This window comes from Theropithecus gelada, chromosome 11 (assembly GCF_003255815.1).
Source record: "Theropithecus gelada isolate Dixy chromosome 11, Tgel_1.0, whole genome shotgun sequence".
Taxonomy (NCBI): domain Eukaryota; kingdom Metazoa; phylum Chordata; class Mammalia; order Primates; family Cercopithecidae; genus Theropithecus; species Theropithecus gelada.
Window position 1 is genome coordinate 16600423 of NC_037679.1, and position 21862 is coordinate 16622284.

The 21862-nt window shown below is 48.1% G+C and overlaps 2 protein-coding genes across 6 annotated transcripts in view; one reads left to right on the top strand and one right to left on the bottom strand.

Moving 5' to 3' along the window:
• Nucleotide 1: 1 nt before the first annotated feature.
• DCTN2 (dynactin subunit 2) lies at nt 2-17739 on the bottom strand. Of its 5 annotated transcripts, none has more exons than XM_025401003.1 (16): nt 17435-17739; nt 16447-16515; nt 11243-11251; nt 8120-8214; nt 5595-5691; nt 5330-5391; nt 4906-5004; nt 4139-4299; nt 3800-3944; nt 3084-3149; nt 2830-2868; nt 2577-2654; nt 2416-2487; nt 2068-2170; nt 1866-1957; nt 2-615 (listed from the first exon to the last, which is right to left on the bottom strand). In XM_025401003.1, exons 6-16 carry the CDS (start codon nt 5330-5332, stop codon nt 529-531), a joined length of 945 nt encoding a protein of 314 aa, XP_025256788.1. In that variant the 5' UTR covers nt 5333-5391; nt 5595-5691; nt 8120-8214; nt 11243-11251; nt 16447-16515; nt 17435-17739; the 3' UTR covers nt 2-528. The 5 variants fall into 5 exon arrangements, with proteins under 5 accessions (XP_025256788.1, XP_025256785.1, XP_025256789.1 ...); XM_025401000.1 differs by lacking the exon at nt 8120-8214 and adding an exon at nt 8386-8391; XM_025401004.1 differs by lacking the exon at nt 11243-11251.
• A 2702-nt stretch (nt 17740-20441) lies between these two features.
• KIF5A (kinesin family member 5A) overlaps nt 20442-21862 on the top strand; it is a 34124-nt gene continuing 32703 nt past the window's right edge. Inside the window, exon 1 of the mRNA XM_025401446.1 lies at nt 20442-20822. Coding sequence (XP_025257231.1) covers nt 20694-20822 — 129 coding nt within the window. The 5' untranslated portion in view covers nt 20442-20693. The remainder of the gene's footprint in view (nt 20823-21862) is intronic.

The following is a 21862-nucleotide window of genomic DNA, read 5'->3' on the forward strand; positions in this document are numbered from 1 at the left end:
CTCTGGCTCTGTACTCATTTTTTATTTAGTTCTTTGGTAAGAACAGGTTACAATTTAAATCCATCTGTTGTAGTATAGAGTGGCTTAGACTGCCTGTTATGATGAATGCCTATGTCCTAGTGCTGCTTCCTCCCCAGGAAACACAGCAGAGGCCACACAGAGTACAACAGCATTTAATGGTCAGAAACAGTTGTACAGTATTAGAGTCAGCCACAGAAGCTGTGTTGGAGGACAAGACCCAATCCTTCCCCACACCAGGCAAAGCAATATTGGACATGAGCTGGCATGTGGCTGGGCCCACGTCCTTATCCCCCAGGCCTGAGGGGAGACCACCTTCTAATAACCAACCCCTAGCTACCACTCTATTCATCAGGGGAGGGGTGTAAACCCCACATGCAAGAAGAACCCTTGCCCCCAGTGTCAAATGGGATGGGGATGCTAGAGTTATAGTAAAGGGGAAACCCTATGTAAGCTGTTAACAGTTCACAGGGGTAGGGATTACCCCTGTTCTCCAGCTCCCAAATGTGCTCACTTTCCCAGCTTCTTCATCCGTTCATCAATGCTGGCAAAGTTCCCCTCAACTGTGGCCAGGTTTTCACGCATGGTTGTCTGCACCTACAAAGTGGTAGAGAGGTTTTACTCTTTGTCAGGTCCAGATGCTTAACTGGATGAGGACCTGAAGGAATTCTCTGAGAGAAGACAAGAAATGGAAGCAGTTTGTGGGCCACAGAGGGGGGATGTTTATAGCACCAATTTTCAAGCTACCCTTAAGAGTACCACAGACCAAGCTCTAGGTGTGCCAAGCAGGCAGGACTCTTGAGAATTCTCATCCTGACTTCAACCAGAACAGTTTTTAAAAATCTGTTTTATGCAATGAGAGCTAAATAAGATTTTGTTGAAATGAGCGTTTCACTAGTTCAAAACGTTAGAAAACTGCTCTGGAGGAAGAGGATGTTATTCTAAGTCCTTATACATTTTTTCATTTATCTCAGTGATCCTGTGATTGATGCTGGTCTCTCGACTTTAATGCTCCTTCCAGCACTGAGAATAGTGCCTCCAACAGAAATTGTGGACTTGTGGCCAGGTGCAGTGGCTCACACCTGTAATCCCAGCACTTTGGGAGGCCGAGGCGGGTGGATCACTTGAGGTCAGGAGTTTCAGACCACCCTGGACAACATGGTGAAACCCCATCTCTACTAAAAAAAAACAAAAATTAGGTGTGGTGGCGTGTGCCTGTAATCCCAGCTACTCAATAGGCTGAGTCAGGAGAATCGCTTGAGCCTGGGAGGTGGAGGCTGCAGTGAGCTGAAATCGCGCCACTGCACTCCAGCCTGGGCAACAGAGCGAAACTCTTATCTTAAAAATAAAAAATAAAATAATAAAAAGAAATTGTGGACTTGCTGTGTGCCAGGCATTACTAAAAGAATGAAGGAACTAGGTGAGGCTCATTGTCCAGGGTCAGAAAGGAAGCAACAGAACCAGATTAAGGCCTGACTTCTAACTTCAAAGCCCAGATTCCTTCCAGTGTACTGTGCTTATCAGGGAGAGTAAAGCTGAGACGACAGAGGGAAAGAGTGGGGTTTTATAAGAAAACATGTTCACTAGCCCCTAACAATTTGCCTATATTATTTCACCTCATCTACCTAACTCTGAGGGAGGTATAATTTCCCAAATGGAAAGATGGAGGTTCATAGGTTAAATAAGTTGTCGAAGGGCCTTCACGTTGAAAACAGGATGGAGACTCCAGACCAACCCCCTGCCACAACACCATGCTACAAAATAGGCTACAGCAGAACCCTATAACACTAGAGAACCTAGTTTGTACATGCTAGAAAAAGGAGGCAGATCAACAAAGGGGCACACACCTGGGTCAAGAGGGTGGTATTGTCCTTCAGGGAATTAGCAATCATCTGCTGGGTGGTATCCAAGTGTGTCAGGAGCTGACCAAACTGCATGGCTACAAAAGTAAGAAAAGTATGGTTGAGACTAGAATCCAAGACGAAGAAGGGGACCAAAAGTTGCCCATTTTTCAACTTCTCTTAGCACTCCTCGCAGCTGGCCTCCCACCTTGCTCGTGCAGCTGCTTGATGGTGACAAGTCTCTGCACCAGCTCAGGGAGGGTGGAGGCAATGGGGCTCCAGCGCTGTATAGTTTCATATAGCTGGTGCACCTGAAGGGACACAATAGGGCCCACAGGGGATGACTGAGGCAGCCAGGTCAGTAAGCACAGGCTGCTACTTCACCATAGTGGGGAAAAGGATCAAGTGGGCAGAGGGAAGCACTGCCCTGACATTGCCAGCTGATAAGAGCTTATGAAGATGGGGACCTGAGGAGTCAGTGTGTTCTCATGCTTTGACACTGCCACTCGGAGAACCTGAGGGAGTGGAAAGGAGATGGGAAAGGTGTCTTCCTGACCTTGCTTTGTGTATCTGCATCTTCCACAGAGGCTTTATGCTTGGCAATCTCGTTCACCTTTCCCAGAACACTCTGAAAACACAGATTTTAAGGTTGATAGGGCATCCAGGGCTTCCAAAGTCCCAAGCTATCCATAATTTAATTTTCCCTCCATTTAATACCTGTAGCCGAGCCTCTACTTGATCCAAAACTGCAAGGTCCAGGGCGCTCACCTTTGCTTGCAACAGCTCTACAGTCTCCTGGGGATGAGAGTTGGGACAAGCATCATGAAGAGGAAAGGATCAGACTAGGAAGAGGCCTCCCATATTCCACTAAATTAATACATAGCTACAAACTCAAAAATAATCCTCAAAGCAAACCCAATCCCAATTATCCCCTCTGTAATCCAAACACTCCAGTTTCTTCCAAACTCACCATGAGACAGGCTCCCTGTAGACCTGCAGAAAGGGGATTCTGGTGGGAAAGGGAGGGAAAAAGTCAGTGGTCCTTGTATCTCCATGATTATCATCTTCTCCCATCTTTCCTGGTTCTAGCTGGGAACCCACTAGCTGATCCCTGTAACTGAAGCCCTTTGATGACTCCTCCCAGGCTTATGTGGAATGTCGTAGACCTTAAGGCCTAGAGTTGCAGGATCTAAGGCTCAGATTATGTACAGGAGAACACCTGACCTGAGCATCCTGATCACAACGTACAGCTGCCTCCAGCTCTGTCAGGCGCTTTTCAAGTTCTGCGACCTAGTGGGAGGAAGGAGGTGAGATTTGCCGTCTGCTTCCCTGCTGCTGCAGTGGGAGGAATACGATCCTGTTCTACTCTGCATGCCACTTGCCACCCCAAGGAACTCCTTTCCCTGGAACACATACCTAGCCACAATCTTAAAATCTTAACCGAAGGTAGATGGGCAAGGGAAACATAGAGAATGAGGCCAGGTAAAGCGGCTCACGCCTGTAATCCCACCACTTTGGGAGGCCGAGGTGGGCGGATCACAAGGTCAGGAGATGGAGACCATCCTGGCTAACACGGTGAAACCCCATCTCCACTAAAAATACAAAAAATTAACCCAGCGTGGTGATGGGCGCCTGTAGTCCCAGCTACTCGGGAGGCTGAGGCAGGAGAATGGTGTGAACCCAGGAGGCGGAGCTTGCAGTGAGCTGAGATAGCACCACTGCACACCAGTCTGGGCAACAGAGCAAGACTGTCTCGGGGAAAAAAAAAAAAAAAAAAAGAAAGAAAAGAAAGAAACATACAGAATGAGGAATCAGAAGAGGAATCGAGGAATCAGAGGAATCAGAAGCCTTCCCAGCACTCTCTCCTTGGAGAGAGACAGGAAAATCTCTAGGGCCACGTCTCCCCTTGGCTTCCCAACCAACGCTGTATCCACACTTACTTTGGCAGCTTGAGAGAACTTGTCCTGCTCAGGCCGAGAGTGTAGTTCATAAGTGACAAGGCTGCTATCTGGGGGGATCCCAATGGTTTTTCCCCCTGAGCCACCTTTGCTGTTCTTCGTTGCTTCCAGCTGCAGCAGTAGGCGCCTAGTTAGGAGACCGAGTAATAATATCATGACTGGAAGGAGGAGGGTCAGTCACTCTCCCTCACTTTTGGCTCATAATCAGCATTAAGAAACATCTAGGCCACTTCTCTGCCACTTAGCACCCCTGTCAGTAGCTGGCTGAGTCCATCCACAACCCCAATCAGCAATGATTTTTCAACAAAGTAGGGTACCCACTTAGCCAGGGCGCCATCAGGGTCGGTAAGGTTGATTGCAGCATCTGGTCCCAGCAGCTTCTCCAGGTGGGAAGCAACCAGCTGCTGCTTCAGGGCTGCCAGCTGTTTAGCCAGCACCACAGGGGTCAGCTTCTCCTCTGTGGCTGACTCCTTCACTGTCGTCTAGTGTGAAAAAAGGTAGAATCGGGGGATAGGAAGAATGAATCAAAAAGCAAAAAAACAGGTCAAGCCCTTTACAGGTAGTTGTAGCTGGAGGTCACTGGGATGGTTTTTAGCATGACAGACTGACCACCTGTATGTTGCACTGCATACAGATGGATGCATATTTCTAAACTCTGGAAACCTTAGCCCCTTTATCAATGAGCTTAAGGAATCTTTCTATCTTTCTTTTGTTTTTCGAGATGGAGTATTGCTCTGTCGCCCAGGTTGGGAGTGCAGTGGCATGATCTCAGCTCACTGAAACCTCCGCCTCCTGAGTTCAAGCAATTCTCCTGCCTTAGCCTCCCGAGTAGCTGGGACTACAGGCATGTGCCGCCACGCCTGGCTAATTTTTTGTATTTTTTAGTACAGATGGGGTTTCATCATGTTGGCCTGGCTGGTCTTGAACTCCTGACCTCAGGTGATCTGCCCGCCTTGGCCTCCCAAAGTGGCAGGATTACAGGCGTGACCACCGTGCCCGGCCAGGCAGGGAATCTTTCTCTTCTTGCTTGAGGTCTTCCTCTACTGTGTAAGTCACAACAGAGAGGGGAGAAGAGAGTTTGTAGTTACCTTGATTTTTTCAACTTCAGTTGTCAGCTCTTGGACCTCATGCAGTAGGCGCTGGTACTTTTGCTGGGGTGTCTCCTTCACTCCCAGACCCTCTCCAAGCTAGAGAGCAAGCACAGAGGGTAATGTTATACATCTCATTATAGGGAGCCTCAAGAATTCATCCACACCCTGGGCCTAAGTCATAAAGGTATCATATCCAATTGAGAATCCACAACACCCTAGTACCAGAGAACTGAGGATAGCCAGAGGGCTGGAGGCTCTCCAGACCAAACAGCAGTGGGGCAGAGGTTCCCTGGCTGCATCCTGCTGCTTCCTCAGGAACAGAGGAGAAACAGAATCCCACCTGTATCCCTTGATCTCCCTACTACATGTCTGCTAGATAGGGTCACTACACCATTCCCATCAACACACACACACAACAAACCATCTCATATTCTCCAGATTCATATCCTGTCCTCTTGGTTTTTCCAATACGATCTGAGAAATCTGCCAAGAAAAGAAGATGGAACTGAAGACCTGATCTAGGCCCAAGGCAGTCGTGGTCTTAGGTGACTGTCCGGGCTTCCATAAAAGATCTCCATGAGGGACCCCTTCCCCCGAGCACAAGTCACTAAGACCTTAGGACAGGAAACCACTTCTCATGCTTACCCTCCAGTCTTCCCCCCACCCAACTTCCAGTCCAGTCTCACCAAGTCCCTTTGTCCCCACTCTCTTGTCCTTGAACTTGTCATAGGCAGCATTAGGATTGACAATGATGTGTTCCACACTTGTGCTTGTCAGCTCCTCCTGCAAGAACAGGGAGTTTAGGACACAGACAGACTCATTCCTACTCTAGAACTTACTCTATCCCACAAAATCCCCAAACCATTAGGTGACTGGGCCCTACTTGTCCAAGGGGAAAGAAGGGTGGCTCTATTCCAAGGTGCATACCCAGGCTCAACCTAGGAAACTGAAGCTTCCTGGTAAATTTGGAGCCTCAGTTGTATAAATATTAACACCCTCATTCAACTGGGAACAGAGGGAGAATAACCTCCCCACCCTCTCTGTACATAAGCCTTCCCATCCCCCCACCCTACCCCTCCCAGTTGTCTGGCACACACCATGCACTCAAGGCAAGAAACTAACCTGACCTCTTTTAACCTCCCCCTCCCAAAAGTAAATCTCCTTGCCCGCTGAGCAAGTTAATTTTAATGCTAACCTCCTATCCTTGCTAGAAGGAAAGAGGAGGGAAGGCAGATAATCAAGCCACTAACCCTGAGTGTGAATGTTAGGACTTTAAACCTGCTGAAAGTAAGACACAAGCTCTTAGTACAAAAAGAAGGCCAACAGAGGGCCTGACCAGAAGCCTGATTTCCAGGCTGCCATGAGGCCAGCAAATTCAGGGATAGGGAGAAGGGGCAAGGGCTTACTGGATTATCTTTATGGGACATCTCAGAAGCAACTAACATAGGCAATATCTGCTTGCCAAGAGTATCCATGGGCAAGAGCCACATGTAAGCTCTGAAATGGAGACAGCCCAGCATCTCTTCAGAGATGCTGCAGCACCTGATTTTTTTCCCTGACTCCTCTGCCGTGCTTTTGGCACTGAAGTTCTTCCAAAAACAGGGGACACAGTAGGTGGTAAAAGAGACTTCACCCTAGAAACTGAAGCAGAGAGGTTCCCTCCTTACTAGGTATCTACATGCTGTTCAGATTCCAGTGACAACAGCAAGACTGCACCAAGCACTCCTGACTGCATGTCCCTTTTTCAATTGTCAGAAGCCTGACAGCTCCCAACAGAGTACTGATGGAAGTAGAAGGGAGACCCAGGAGTCCTTTTCTGTTGGGGATGACATTTCCACCATCTACAGGAGGAAGGCAAAATGAACCTTCCTTCTTTCACCTAGAACAATGGTTCTCACCCCAGGCTGCATGTTAGAATCACTTAGAAATTTTTTTTTTTTTTTTAAGAGACAGCCAGGCAATGGCGGCTCAAGCCTGTCTGTAGTCCCAGCACTTTGGGAGGCCGAGGCGGGTGGATCATTTGGAATTCGGGTCCAAGTGATCCACCCGCCTTGGCTTCCCAAAGTTCGGCCAAGGCGGGTGGATCTCAGGAGTTCAAGACCAGCCTGGGCAACAGAGGGAAATCCCATCTCTATAAAAAATATAAAATAGCTGGGTATTGTGGCACATGCCTGTGGACCCAGCTACTCAGGAGGCTGAGGTGGAAGGGTCACTTGAACCTGGCAGGTGGAGGTTGCAGTAAGCAGAGATCATGCCACTGCACTCCAGCCTGGGCAACAGAGTGAGACCCTGTCTCAAAAAAAAAAAAAAAAAAAAAGAAAAGAGAGAGAAAAGAAAAAAAAGAAAAGAAAAAGGCCTGGGCCCACTTCTAGAGATTCTAATCTGGGGTAGGGCCAGATGTCCAGGTGATTCTAACCTACAGCCAGGACTGAGAACCTCTGCCTCTGTGTAGGTATGTGGGGAGAGGGTGTGAGGGGGACATGGTGGGACATCATTGAGAAAGAAAAGCAGATAGAAGGAAGCTCCTTCCTTCATTTCTGCTCTATTAGTCAGAGCAGGAATCTGTGTGGGTGGCAGCTTTAAAAATAAGGGAAGAAGGGGGAAAGGACAAATTATCAACTTTGATCTTTACCTCTTCCTCAGGGAATTACTGGGCAAAGGGGCACAAGCTATAGATCAAGGGAAAAAAAAGGACTCAATGTCCCATATGCCAGTGCCCAGGGGAAGAGACATTTGAGTGCCAAATGATTATCTCTTTAACCTGTTCTGAAACGTTACGGCCAGAACACCCACCCATCTAATAGCTGTGTGGTCTCTGGCCTCTTATCAACTGAGAAGAGCTCAGGCTAAGGATAGACAACCATCTTCTCTGAAGTTCATACTCAGGAACATGCCACTTCTCCCTGTGAAAGCCCCAATCCAGGCCAATCCCACCCATCCTCTTTTGTTTAATCCTCTTAAAAAAGAGGAATGGGAGGCATAACCTACAGACCCAGGAAAAAAATCATAGCTACCATTTGTTAAGCCCTTATTATGGGCGGTCACTATGCAGATGGGAGCCTACTTTCTTATTTATGTTCCTAAGTAGTGAAAGCAGGGAGTAAAGAGGGTCAACACACAGACGGTGAGTCTCAGAGGTTCTGGACAGTCACAGGGACAGACAGCATTTTCATTCCTGCTGTGGGAGAGTGTCCTGGGCCAGTTGGGCTACCTGGCGCTGGCATCCTCTGGAGCCTCTCCAAGGCTGTGGCCTGGGGGCACACTCTAGTCCTCCAGTAGCACCTACTCCAGCAGTATCTTGAAGATCTGGGGCATGAGTTGGGGGCAGTATAATTACAGTGACTTGTGAGATAGGAAAAGGCTGTGTGTGGGACTGAATAGAGGAACGAAAGATTTAGTAGAATCTAAAGGACAGAGAAACAACTGCTCATCATAGCACACCCCGTTAAAAAGCAGATGAAAGGTCAGGCTTCTTACCAGCTCCTTGTGGTTTCCCCAGAGGTGAGAAAATCAAAAGAGTTAAAAGGAAAGGGAGTGGGGGAATGGGGATGAGGGAGGGAAAAAAAAGACAAAATTGTTATTAGCAAATTGTCACATGCACTACATGACAGTCTTCAAACACACTGCACCACAGGGCCCCAGGGGAGCCTAGTGAAATTTAGGGGCCAAGAAATTTCAGCTGGGGTCACCATATACCCCAAGAGAAAGAACAGCATGAGACCCTTTTCCCTCTGGTGGTGAGGATGTCATGAAGCGTTGCCATTAACAGCAGCAGTTTAGGATCATCTGAAAACTAGGAGTTAGATGTTACAAGCCAGTGGCATGGAATAGGAAACTGGGGAGAGAAGGCTGAGGTGGCGGGGAAGCTATTAGAAATGGCAGAAGATGAAGCAGAAGTTAAAGAGATTCTTAGGACTTGTAGCTGATAGAGGGTCAATGATTCTCAGGAGAGGAGTTCCCCTTCTTAGTTCATGGCCCTTGTCTTCCTATCTCTTGGTTTCTCTAGCTGTGAAAAATCAGACATTTGGATGGCAGAATCAGTCGCAATGAGAGCGATCAGGTAGGAAGTCTGATAAGACTTTAGGTGAGACAGAACAAAATATGTCAGGTACAGATGGTGAGTTTAAGGAATGATGAAGTACCTAAGTATAGATCCATTTTCATTTCCTCCTGCAAGGGAAGAGGCAGGGCTGCTCCTGGTCCCTCACGCAGCCTGGCACGTTTGCCTCCACCTCGAGTGGTTGATAACTCACCCCGCAGCTCCGAGGGATCCAGAGCAATTCTGCCATGATGGGTCCAGGGGACACTAAGATTCACAGCTACCAGCGCATGTGCAGAACATGTTTCTTCAACCCTCTGTTCACAAGATTCACAGGGGTTGGAGGGTAGACAAGGGGGAAGGGTGAGAGTATTTCCAAGAGGCCTTATTTGAGTTTGGGCAACACAGATAAGGCTCCCACTTCGAGGCAAGGCTGGTTTAGAACTGCCAGGAGGGGATATCCAGTGGTATGCCCTGCCTTTCTAGGAGCTCTGCTGATGGGCAGATGGAAGTGTGGAAGGTTGAGGATGGTGTGTGCATGTGAAAAAACATGGTGGGATTAAAAACAAGTGCTTCCTTTCACCAGTATTTCATCCAGATACCTCTGACCCATAACCTCTCTGTTCCCTAGATGATGCTAGGGTCCCAGCCAAGATTCCTCTTTCCGCCAGGCACAGTGTTTCATGTCTGTAATCCCAGCACTTTGGGAGGGCGAGGCGGGTGGATCACTTGAGGTCAGGAGTTTGAGACCAGCCTGGCCACCGCGGTGAAACCCCATCTCTACTAAAAATACAAAATTAGCCAGGCGTGGTGGTGGGCGCCTATAATCCCAGCTACTCGAGAGGCTAAGACAGGAGAATCATGTGAACCCGGGAGGTGGAGGTTGCAGTTGAACTCAGGAGGCGGAGGTTGTAGTGAGCCGAGATCATGCCACTGCACTCCAGCCTGGGCAACAGAGTGAGACTCTGTCTCAAAAAAAAAAGATTACTCTTTCAGTTCAGGGTAGAGGTGGCTCCAGGTCCTGTCCTGTGGTCGAGGCTGGGATGTCTCTGCATAGAGTGGGCATAAGCACCCATAGCTGCACACATGCAAACACAAAGGAGAAGTACACACACTATACCTTTCTCTGATTTGTCCCACCAAGCTAAAACCAGCTTGGGAGAAACTCAAGGAGAAAGAGAAGACAATGGGCCATAAGCTCAAGTTCAAACCAAGTGGACTGGGCAGAATAGGGAGGACAGAAAATCAAAGAAAAGGAAAAGTGGTATATTAGTTTGCAGATAGTATATACCACCTCCAGGTCTGTCCTATGGGTGGGTTGAAGGATGATGAGATTTTAGGCATGATTCCTGCATAACCTGCAGTAGTACTAGTCACCTTGATTGGAAGATTTCAAGTGCCCTGACCCCGGGTGCCAGCTTACCTAGTATGTGACTCCCAGTCTCTTTCACTAACAGACTCCCAGACCCCCCAGGGCTGTTTGGCTAAGTGGCTATGCCTCAGAGGGCAAGATCTGAGGTTCTAAATCAGACAGGGAAAGTGGCCACTGCTATTCTCTGAGCCTATTCAGGCTATACACCAACACTGCAGCCAGGGTACTTCAAAATCATGATGACAAGGAAGATGGACAGAGCTGTAGAGTAAAACTGTCCGGGATGGATCAATATATTGCTGACCATCCATCCATCCATTGCGAAAGGAGGGGTGCAGAAACAGAAAGACTCACAAAAGCACAAATAATCCAAGTTATTATCTTACAATTGCATATAAACCTCCTTCTGATCCCATTTACATTTCTCTGAAGACCTAGCATAGGGGAATATTAAAATGAGTTTTTCCCAGAGATAATCCACATACAGCCAAGAACTGAGGACTGTGGATGTCATCCCTTTTGTTCTCTATCCTTGTCTAGCATAGCTAAAAGTCGTTCCATAAAAAATATCTTCATTTGATCTTAGTCTGAGGAGGAGAAAGGCAACTGTCTTCAAACTCCAGCCCCTAAATGCCTCATGTTCAAAAGCATTTATAGCCTCCATGCTTCTATCCCATCCTCCATTGGACAGTTTTACTCTGCAGACCTCACAAGGGGAAGAGACAATGATTCATGGATCATAGCTGTTTCTAACCCTTGATTAATGATCTTTAAACATAAGGCCATCAGGACCCTCAGTGACCCAGCCAGGGACTCACTGGAATTTAAAACGATTAGCTACAACAATAGCACAGTGGCAGAGCATTGCATGCGAGATGGCAGATGAAAAAAACATGCAGAGAAGAAGCATTGAATGGTCTTACTTGTGCAAACTAGTGTCCAGGCAAGGTGGTGAGGAGGGAGGATGGGGGAAGCATTAGGAAAAACTCAGGTAAGTTCAAGTGTGCCAACAGTCAATGAACACAATCAAGCATACTCCAGGATCTTCTAAACTGTAAGGAAGAGACCTACTGTTTCTCATCTCAGGAGTGTCCAGTAATATCTACCTTTTGGAGAAATGAAGCCTCTGCCAGGGCCACCTCAAACTATGGCTAGGTCATTTTTTCCCCTTTTACTGGGGGTAGTTACGCCATAAAGAGAGAAGCTAAATTGTTTCTAATGAGATTTTTCTTAATTTACTTCCCTTATTGCAGCAGTTCAAAAGCCATTAGCAGAAAGCCTTACCGACCCAAGGTGGGCCCGGGGGTTAGGGTGGGGGTGTGTGTGGGTGGAATTCTATTTGGGAATTAGTTTTCCAAACATTTTAAGAAAAATCTCCCAGCACTTTGGGAGGCCGAGACGGGCGGATCACGAGGTCAGGAGATCGAGACCATCCTGGTTAATATGGTGAAACCCCGTCTCTACTAAAAAAAAAAAGTACAAAAAACTAGCCGGGCGAGGTGGCAGGCGCCTGTAGTCCCAGCTACTCGGGAGGCTGAGGCAGGAGAATGGCGTGAACCCGGGAGGCGGAGCTTGTAGTGAGCTGAGATCCGGCCACTGCACTCCAGCCTGGGCGACAGAGCGAAACTCCGTCTCACAAAAAAAAAAAAAAAAAAAAAAAAAAAAAAAGAAAAATCTCCAAGCAAGCCTATTGCCCCAATTAACCTGGCAGTGTCTGAAGTGCAAAGAGATCTTCTCAGATTGAGGAGGAAAGGGCTACAGCCTGCGCCCTTTCCTGGTCCATTCCTGTTCTAGAAGATTTTACTTCCTGATAAAATTGTTTTAAAGGGATAGTAGAAAAATCAGGATTGGCCAGGCACAGTTGGCTCACGCTTGTAATTCCAGCACTCTGGGAGGCCGAGGTGGGTGGATCACCTGAGGTCAGGGGTTCCAGACCAGTCAGCCAACATGGTGAAACCCTGTCTCTACTAAAAACACAAAAAAATAGCCGGTGTGGTGATGGACACCTGTAATTCCAGCTACTCGGGAGGCTGAGGCAGGAGAATCTCTTGAACTCGGGAGGTGGAGGTTGCAGTGAGCCAAGATCACACCATTGCACTCCAGCCTGGGCAAAAAGAGTGAAATTCCATCTCAAAAAAAAAAAAAAAAAAAAATTCAGGATCATCTGTAGCAAACTTTAAATCTTTTATGCTTTCCTCCCCCATCCTCCCCACTATGGGAATCGGAAAATGTTTATGTTTAAGTTAAATTAGCAATTTAAATCTTTAAGGGATGTCTAAGGACATTTTTCCTTCAGTAGCCCAATTTCTTCCACAGTGGAGGAATCTGAGGAAGAAAGTTATGGAGCAGTGGGGTCGACACAACTTGACTATTCCTTCAGACAGAAATCTGGAGACCTGGCTGGCATGGTAGCTTACGCCTGTAATCCCAGCACTTTGGGAGGCCAAAATGGCTGGATCACTTGAGGCCAGGAGTTTGAGACCAGCATGGCCAACATGGTGAAATCCCATCTCTACTAAAAATACAAAAAGTTAGCCAGATGTGGTGGTGCATGCCTGTAATTCCAGCTACTCGGGAGGCTGAGGCAGGAGAACTGCTTGAACTGGGGAGGCAAAGGTTGCAGTGAGCCAAGATTGCGCCACTGCCCTCTGGCCTGGGGGAAAGAGTGAGACTCTGTCTCAAAAAATAGAAAGAAATCTGGAGACCCCCTGAAAGGTTCCACAAGAGGCTGTCCATATTGGTTGTCTCTAGGGAAGAGAACTAAGTGGTGGTAGGCAGGGGTGGGAGGCAGATTTTTCACTACTTAGCCTTGAATCCTCTGTTCCCTGTGACCTACTTTAAAAACTGAGAAAATTAAAGTTGAAAATAATCTGAAGATTAAGGCAGAGAATGCTGTTGTCAGGGGTTAAGAAAGTGACTGAGGCTGGACACGGTGGCTTACGCCTGTAATCCCAGCACTTTGGGAGGCCAATGCAGGCGGATCACGAGGTCAGCAGATCGAGACCATCCTGGCTAACACGGTGAAACCCCATCTCTACTAAAAATACAAAAAAATTAGCCAAGCATGGTGGTGGGCATCTGTAGTCCCAGCTACTCGGGAGGCTGAAGCAGGAGAATGGCGTGAACCCGGGAGGTGGAGCTTGCAGTGAGCCAAGATCACACCACCGCATTCCACCCTGGCGACAGAGCGAGACTCCGTCTCAAAAAAACACACAAAAAAAGAAGGTGACTGAAAATCTCATGGTTCAGCCACAAGACAGGTCATGTGCACTGTCACTCATACTAGGTCTTGGGCAGGTAGGCAGGAAACAGACAGGCTGCTGGTGAGATCCCAGGCCTCATGGACATGACATTTCTAGATTATCTAAGCACACAATTCACTGCTCCTCAAATTGCATATTTACGTCAGTATTAAAAGCAGCGGCAGAGCCATTACTCAGCTGACTTCCCGAAAGCTGCAAGCCCCATAGGGACATGCTGGGGCCAGAGACATTAGCTGACATCAGGAAACATCTTGGCTCTTAGGGCTCCTGAAGCGGCTGAAGGTCTGCCCACCCCATTCCTCCCTAGTGACAGAGAGTCACTTAGCTGAGCCTTAGGTGACAGAAACAATTCGACTCTTCTTCTATTTGCCATTCAGCTCATATGCACTTCTATACTGGCACCCTGGGCAATATGCCACAGGAAATGAACACTCACGGTGTCCTCTCCTCATCAGCCACCCCACTAGATGCTACTAAAATAGGCTGTTCAGGCTCTGGGGGAGAAACAGCCACTCAGAGCTGCACAATCAGGTTCTTCCACACCTGGAATGGGTGTCATCTCCTTTTTATTAAGAGATATCTCAGTATCTTCAAACAGGAATGACAATATATTTTTTTTTTTGTTTAGAAAGGGGATTACTGTGAAACTACTTGTTTGTATCACAGTCAGCGACAAAAGGAAAGAGTTCTACTCATTATCTCACCATGAAGGGCAGAAGCCTAAGCCTAAGTTGAATAGTCTGAACTGTGGTAGTGCAGTAAAGTTCTCAGCATACAGCTGTCCCTTGGCAACTGTGGGAGACTGGTTGCAGGACCTCCCCTGATACTAAAATCTGCATATGTTCACATCTTCTGTATAAATTGGCATAGTATCTGCATATAGCCTACACATATCCTCTTGTATACTTTAAATCATCTCTAGATTACTTAAAATACCTAGTACAATGTAAATGCTATGTAAATAGTTGTTATATTGTGTTTTTAAATTTTGTATTCTTTTTTTTTTTTTAATACTTTAAGTTCTAGGGTACATGTGCACAACATGCAGGTTTGTTACATATATATATATATATATACACATGTGCCATGTTGGTGTGCTGCACCCATTAACTCATCATTTACATTAGGTATATCTCCTAATGCTTTCCCTTCCCCTTCCCCCCTCCCCACAATAGGACCCAGTGTGTGATGCTTCCTTTCCTGTGTCCAAGTGATCTCATTGTATTCTTTTTATTGTTGTAATGGTTTTTTTTTGAGACAGAGTCTTGCTGTTGCCCACGCTGGGGTGCAGTGGCGCAATCTCGGCTCACTGCAACCTCCACCTCCTGGGTTCAAGCAATTCTCCTGCCTCAGCCTCCCTAGTAGCTGGGACTGTAAGTGTTCGCCACCATACCTTGCTAATTTTTGTATTTTTTAGTAGAGACGTGGTCTCGAACTCCTGACCTCAAATGATCCACCTGCCTCAGCCTCCCAAAGTGCTGGGATTATAGGTATGAGCCACTGCATCGGGCCTATTTTTTATTTTTAAAAAATATTTCCCATCGTGGTTGGTTGAATCCATGGGTTTAGAACCCATAAACACAGAGAACCAACTGTATACACTCCTATTCTGTGAGGACAGAGGCAGCTTCCTATAAGATGCCTCTTGGAGTGACAGGTGCACACCCAGGTTCTTGAGCAACATCATCATCTGCATTATCTCCAAGATACTCAAGCTTGGGGGATAGATTGGCATGCCAGCAAAATACAGAAGCCACAAGGACCACACCACTGGGAGAAGGGACAGAGAAGGTGTTTCCCACAATGTAAGAACCACTTCCACATGGGGGAGTCAAGTAAGAAATAAGTGAGTACGCCAAGCCATACATTGTAAGCCAGCAGTCAGCATTCCCCAGAACTAACAAGCCCCACAGACAATAGCCACAGGACTTACAGACAAGCAAACTGAGCCTGCATATTGCAATGACTCTTGGACACACCTTTACTGAGAACTCACATCACCAATGTGATCCCAGCGCAGCTCTCTTCAGAAATAATAGAACCTAAAACACATCCTATAAACACACCCCTTGGCACTTAAACAGAGTTTTTACTATGTTGATTTCCATTCACTCAATTTTGTTGTTGTTTTTTTCCTTCTATACGTTTCCTATATGTATCCTAATTCCCCATTAGTCTGGGGCTCATTGGGGGCAGTGACATTTCTTCCTCTGCATTGCACAAAAAAAAAAAAAAAAAAAAAAACCACAGAATGAACACATTCAATAAACCATGCTAAGTGTTTCCCCTCATAGTTAAAATGTGTCCGCACCTAATTACTCCATCCTCAGAGTTCTCAGATCTAAAAATGCAACCACAATCTCACCTCTGCTGATATGAAATTCTTCCTCAAATTTGTTTTACTCTAAAATCTTGGAATCACTTTCTTAATTCCTTGCCCAGTGGATACTGGGTATTCATATTTTAAAAGTATTTCTCTATATTTCAAAGTCTAGTTCTCGGTAGCAGTTTATTACAAGTGCCCAGGCTTCATGATTCATCTCCATGGGTTAGAACCCAGGGGCCTACGTCACTAGCCCCAAATCTGTTTTGAGATATTTCAATTTTATTTAAAAGGTCCAAGGATCAGGGCTTTGCAAACAGATGTTGTTAGCTGTAATTCCACTGACATGACTCTCCCTCCTGCCGTTGCTCATTGGTGGCTGCAAGCCCAGCAAGGTCTTTTCAAGTCCTGCAACCTATATACCACCCAGGCTGGGGTTGGCATACCCGCTTATTGCTGTAGTTCCCCAGAGAAAGGGAAGGACCTGTCTAGGGGAGAAAGGTCAGAGTTCGGAGGAATCTGTGGCAGCACACATTCTTACCGCATCAAACTCCGCTTGATCATCCTCAGGCAGGTCGCTGGTTTCATAAACATCTGGCTCATTCCTGGCCTGCAGGTAGAAGCAGTGACCACCCAACCTCACTATCCAGCATCGCAACACCCCTTACCCCACTCCATTTAAATAAGCTAACGGAGAAGGCAGGGTGTGATGCCAGGGTTCTGTCCTTTCTCCTCCACCTGCCCCGTGAGTCAACAGTATGTCAATTCCCATGTCTCAAGGGGTAGGGATGACAGCGGAGACAACTGGGACCGTAAACGGTGAGTGTAAGTGATAGCAACGATGTTACCCTAAATCTAGAAGCGGGCAGGTCCTTGGCAATCACTACTGCCGAAGAAGGTGAGGGCTATCCTCCAATTAGGCCCTGTACACCACTACCCTGGCACAAGGATTGAGAGTGACTCAGGACCTTAGTACTCAAGGTCCTGTGTCCCAACCCGCACCTTGAGAAGCAGGCAGGGCAGCACAAAAGGTACACGCCAGGATTGTCATGGGAGTGGGAGGTGGGGGAGGGCACAGGTTCCCCCAAGGATAGAGCTCCCCATCTGGCACAAGAGGGTTCTGCCATGGTAACCTTTTCCTTGTCAGGATGAAGGTAATCGCTAAGTAGTCTAGTGTGTGTGTCTGGGGTAGGGATGTGGGGGTCTCATGGAGAGATTTGGCGGGGGCATGGGCGGCGCTGACACGGATGGTGGAAACACCCGGGCACAAGCGGTCAGTACCCGGAGTCGATTTCTGGGCCGAGCTACCGGCGACTGCCGTAAAGGGGGCCTGGTGAGCCGTCCGGCGGCCCGGCCCAGTCGGGTCAGAAGAGTTCGGGGGGTGCTGCGGCCGGTCGGAGAACGAGCGGCGGGAGCCCTTGGTCGGAAGATGGGCTGCAGGCGGGAGGGGTCGCGGGCTGGTTTCTGTTGGGGGTCCTTGGGAGGTCGGGGGCGCGGTCCTGGGAAGCCGGGGCCGGCCTTGTACTCACAATGCCGGGAAGGTCGGCGTATTTAGGGTCCGCCATGGCGGCGGCGAGACGGGGCTGGGGGACCGTTGCCTCGGAGGAGCCGGGGCCGGTGTTCGGATAGGGGAGAGGCTGGGTTCGGGTCCCGGGCTAAGGCGGCGGCAAAGGGAGCGGCAGATGAGCAGGAAGTCTCGCGACAGCAGTAGCACAGCAGAAGGGTAAAGCAAAAGTCGCGAGAACAGCCCCGCTGCCACACCCCTGGAGAGGCCGGGACTGGGGAGAACGAGGCCAGGGAATGAGGTAATGGCCAAAGGACGCCGCCAAGGATTGTGGGATGTGTAGTTTTGGTGTACCGGAGCTTGGGCGGGGAGCGACAATAACGAACCTTGGGGAGCTATTTCAGCAAGTCAATGAAAGAACATTTATAATTCCTGTTTTGGGCTCCCAGGAATAAAATGACTAGATTAAATCATACAGCTAGTCATAAGTGACACAGCCAGGGTTTCAAAAACAACAAGTTTGCTTGATACTGTGTATTATAAAAACAAAATAAAAACAAGAAGTAAAATTTAAAAGTCTTAAACGCTTAGTGTAAGTTAGGAATGAAAAAGTTAGGCAATCTTCTCAAGTAAGGGCTTTCAGATAATTTGAATTTTAGATAATAAGTAGGTGTGTGTGTGTGGTGTGTGGTGTGTGTGGGTGTGTGTGGGTATACTAACCCCCAAATAATTATGTATCTGAAATTCAACTTTAACTGGGCATCCTGTTTTTGTTTTTTGTTTTTCAAATCCGGCAATCTTATCTGAAGTTCATAAATAGATAAGTGGTGTCTCCATGTCTGTCTGAACACTCTGTGTTCTTAACCACTTTGTTAATAGTTCTCAGACTTTTATTTATTTTTCAATTTTTTCAATTTTGTGGGTACACAGTAGGTGTATGCATTTATGGGACACATGAGATATTTTGATACAGGCATGCAATGTGAAATGAGCACATCACGGAGAAGAGGGTATCCATCCTCTCAAGCATTTATCCTTTAAGTTACAAATAATCCAATTACACTCAAGTTATTTAAAAATGTACAATTGAGTTATTCTTGACTATAGTCACCCTATTGTGCCATCAAATAGTAGGTCTTACTATACTTTCTAATTTTTTGTACCTATTCACCATTCTTACCTCCTGTTCTCAGACTTTTAAATTTCATCGTTCAATAAAATTAAAACAACTACAAACCTTGAAGATTTACTTTCTTATCAAGTAAGTATATTACAAACAGAAAACCTACTGTTTACTGTCACAATCATTACTTAGTAGAAAAGCAGGAAGGACACACTCAGAATAAAAGATAGTCTTTTGAAACTTATCAAATCCAGCTTTATATTAAAAAATAACAACAACAACAACTCACCATTGTTCTTTTGGAGGTGAGGGCATACTCAGTGAACTTTTGTCTCTGACCAGTGACCCTCCATGGACTGGCATTTTGAAACCCCTTTACTAAAGATGCCACCTTGGAGGCCCTGGGGACCCAAGGATGGGATGTTTCCCAGGATGTTTCCTGAGCTTGCAGGATGCTGCAACACTTAGAAATTGTGCCAAACCAAGTGACTAGAGAGTTCCTGAATTCGGAACTCATTGTCTTTCTTTCTCCTGGCTCCTCCCCAAGCCTCTATCCCTTTCTCCATAGTCCTACCGCTTTCCTATCCCATTCATTATGTTGGACTCTTTTCTTTCAGTTCCCTTAAGATTCAAGGTGGGTTAGAGGTGTAGCCCCAATGTGGGAAGCCCCTGAGTTCTGAGTAGTTAGGTCTTGTCTGGCCAGGCTATGAGCCTCTTGCTTTTGTCCCATAGTGTCTAAGTGACCTTAACCACTCATGAGACAATTGCTGAGCTGAATTTTCCTTTCCTCCTCCTTGTCCCATCCACCCTGCCCTTCCCCTTTGCCTAGAACCTCAACTCCTGCAGTCCAACTCTCTGTTGGCTAGCAGAGGCCTGTGACGTGGAGAAAAATCAATTTGGCCAGCTTCTTGGTGGTTCTTTCCAGGGGCTGCAGCAGGAGTCTGACCCAAAGGGAGAAAGGACAAGGAATCTCTGGGGCTTGGCATTTCTTTCGTTCTTCTTCCCCCACACCTTTTTTTTCTTTTTTTGGCCAGGGAAGGGGGCTGAAGTATTGGGACTGTATCCTCCAATGGTTACTGAGACGGGAAACACACACTCCCATAGGTACCTGAATTTGCCTGAAACCCAAATGCAGGTGTTTGCCTTAGACTTCAAAGTCTCTCTGGCCTTCCCCATCCCCATCATTGCCCCTCCTTCACTGCTTTCTGACTCCCTTTCTCTTGCAAAAATGTTTCCTACCCATCATCATCCCATCCTCAACCTAGGACACAAAAATAAGTATTGTGTCTGCTTTTGAATTCCCATAACCCAGAATGGGAGTTTATCTTCCCTGAAACTGGGGACCTGCTGTGTACGTTGGGGAGACAGTAGAGTGCACCTTTGGATGTGGAAGGGGAAGGAAGTAGCGAGAACCTCCCATGACACTCCTCCCTGACACCCACCTCCATAGGAGTACAGGCAGCGATCCCCCAGAAAGCTGAGTGGGTTGGGAGTCCAGCTTCCGTGCGTGTGGGGCATGGGATGGGCGTAGGGGGAGAATGAGAAGTGTGATCCCAGTTTGGAGAGAGGCTAGTGACGGGTTGGGGGATGCCCTGGAATAAAGGGAGTGGGAGATCTGTTTGACCCTTTTGGCTACACAGGCGACAGGCCCACCTCGGTCCCCTTATCCCTTCCAGGGGGTGGAGTCTGAGGGAGGGACAAACAGATCGAGGGTATAGGGGTGGGATGCAGTGAGTTGGGTGGGGAAGGGTGGAGGGCAAGGTTATCTCCGAACGTTAGGGATGGGGGAGGAAGCAGAGGAGCAGTGAGGTTCCAGCCTTCGGGGGTCGACGTCGAGCCAGCCTCCCCAGCTGAGGGAGCCCCGCCCCCGCTCCTCCATCGCGGCCCCGCCCAGGCCCGCAGCGCGGCGCTGCAGCGCGAGGGGCGGAGAGGCAGAGCGCCCGAGAGGACCAGACGCCCAGGTCTCCCGCATCCCGCTGCCGCAGGAGAGAGAGAGCGCGCCCCGGCCCTGCTCCCCAGGCTTCGCCCGGGCGCCCTCAACTCTGCCCCCAGAGACTGAGCACCTGTCCTCCGCCTCAGCCTTAGCTGAGAGCCCTCTCCTCTGGAGCACACACCACCCCTGCAGCCCAAGAAGTGTTCCAGCTCCACGCCGGCGACCACCATGGCGGAGACCAACAACGAATGTAGCATCAAGGTGCTCTGCCGATTCCGGCCGCTAAACCAGGCTGAGATTCTGCGGGGAGACAAGTTCATCCCCATTTTCCAAGGGGATGACAGCGTCGTTATTGGGGTGAGTGTCGCCCAGGAGGGAATTCGGGGAGGGGGCGGGTGGCTAAATCTCCCCGCCTCCCGCAGAACCTTAGTCTCTGCCGGTCCCTCTGCGCCCGCTCCCCGCCGCTCATCCTTCATCCTCTTCCCCGCAGCCCCTCCTCTCCCCTGCATCAGGATGGCTGGGTGTGGCCTGACCAGGCCAGCGGCTGAGTCTCTGCAGAGTGGCAGGGGGCTGCTTTCCTACCTTCGGGAGACTCAACTCCCCTTTGCTGCTGTCTACAGCGTCTCCACCCGTTAGAACCAGTTCCATGTTTTTCTGATGTTTTCCCCTTCTCCACCCTCCCCCCCCAACCAAGAGAAAGCGCATCTTCCCTTTGTTATTGGCTCAGATCTCTACCCCCACCTCCCAAGAAGGTAAGGGGGAAGACTTTTGGGTGGACTAGAGGGGAGGTAAGCAGCCCAGGGTCTCTGCAGAGTGTGGATGGAAGTGGGCTCTAAGACCAAACCTTCCATCATTCCCTAAAGTAGTTATAGCCTGGATTTTTGTGTGTGTGTTGGGGGGAACAGGTCTGATGCAGGGTTTACCGGGAAAGAAATCATTGATGCCACACCCAATCTTGGGGGGAGCCTCTAGAATCCTAAGGTCAGGTCTGCCTTTCGTTCCCAGTTACAGCAGGAAGAGGGTTTCAGATTCCCCAACTGACCCCCTGAAAGAAAAATGCCCAAACCCTGAGATCCTAGTAAGTACTTGCTTATTCATCCTTTCTCTTGAGGATCCAAGAGAAAGTAGCCGTCCAGCTCTACCTCATCATGACAGCCCTACCCAAGGAGGATATCTTAAGGGAACTAATATTTACAGTGGGCCTGTTACTCTATGTATATTATTTAACCCCCGATGCAGCATTCGAAAGTAGTATCAGTATTTCCATTTTACAGATGCAGAAATTGAGGCCCAAAGAACTTGAATAACTTTCTCAAGGTCATGCTATTAATCCATGGATCTGAACCTAAATCTGTGACTGCAAACCTCCCATCTCTTCCTATCATATTGCCTACCCA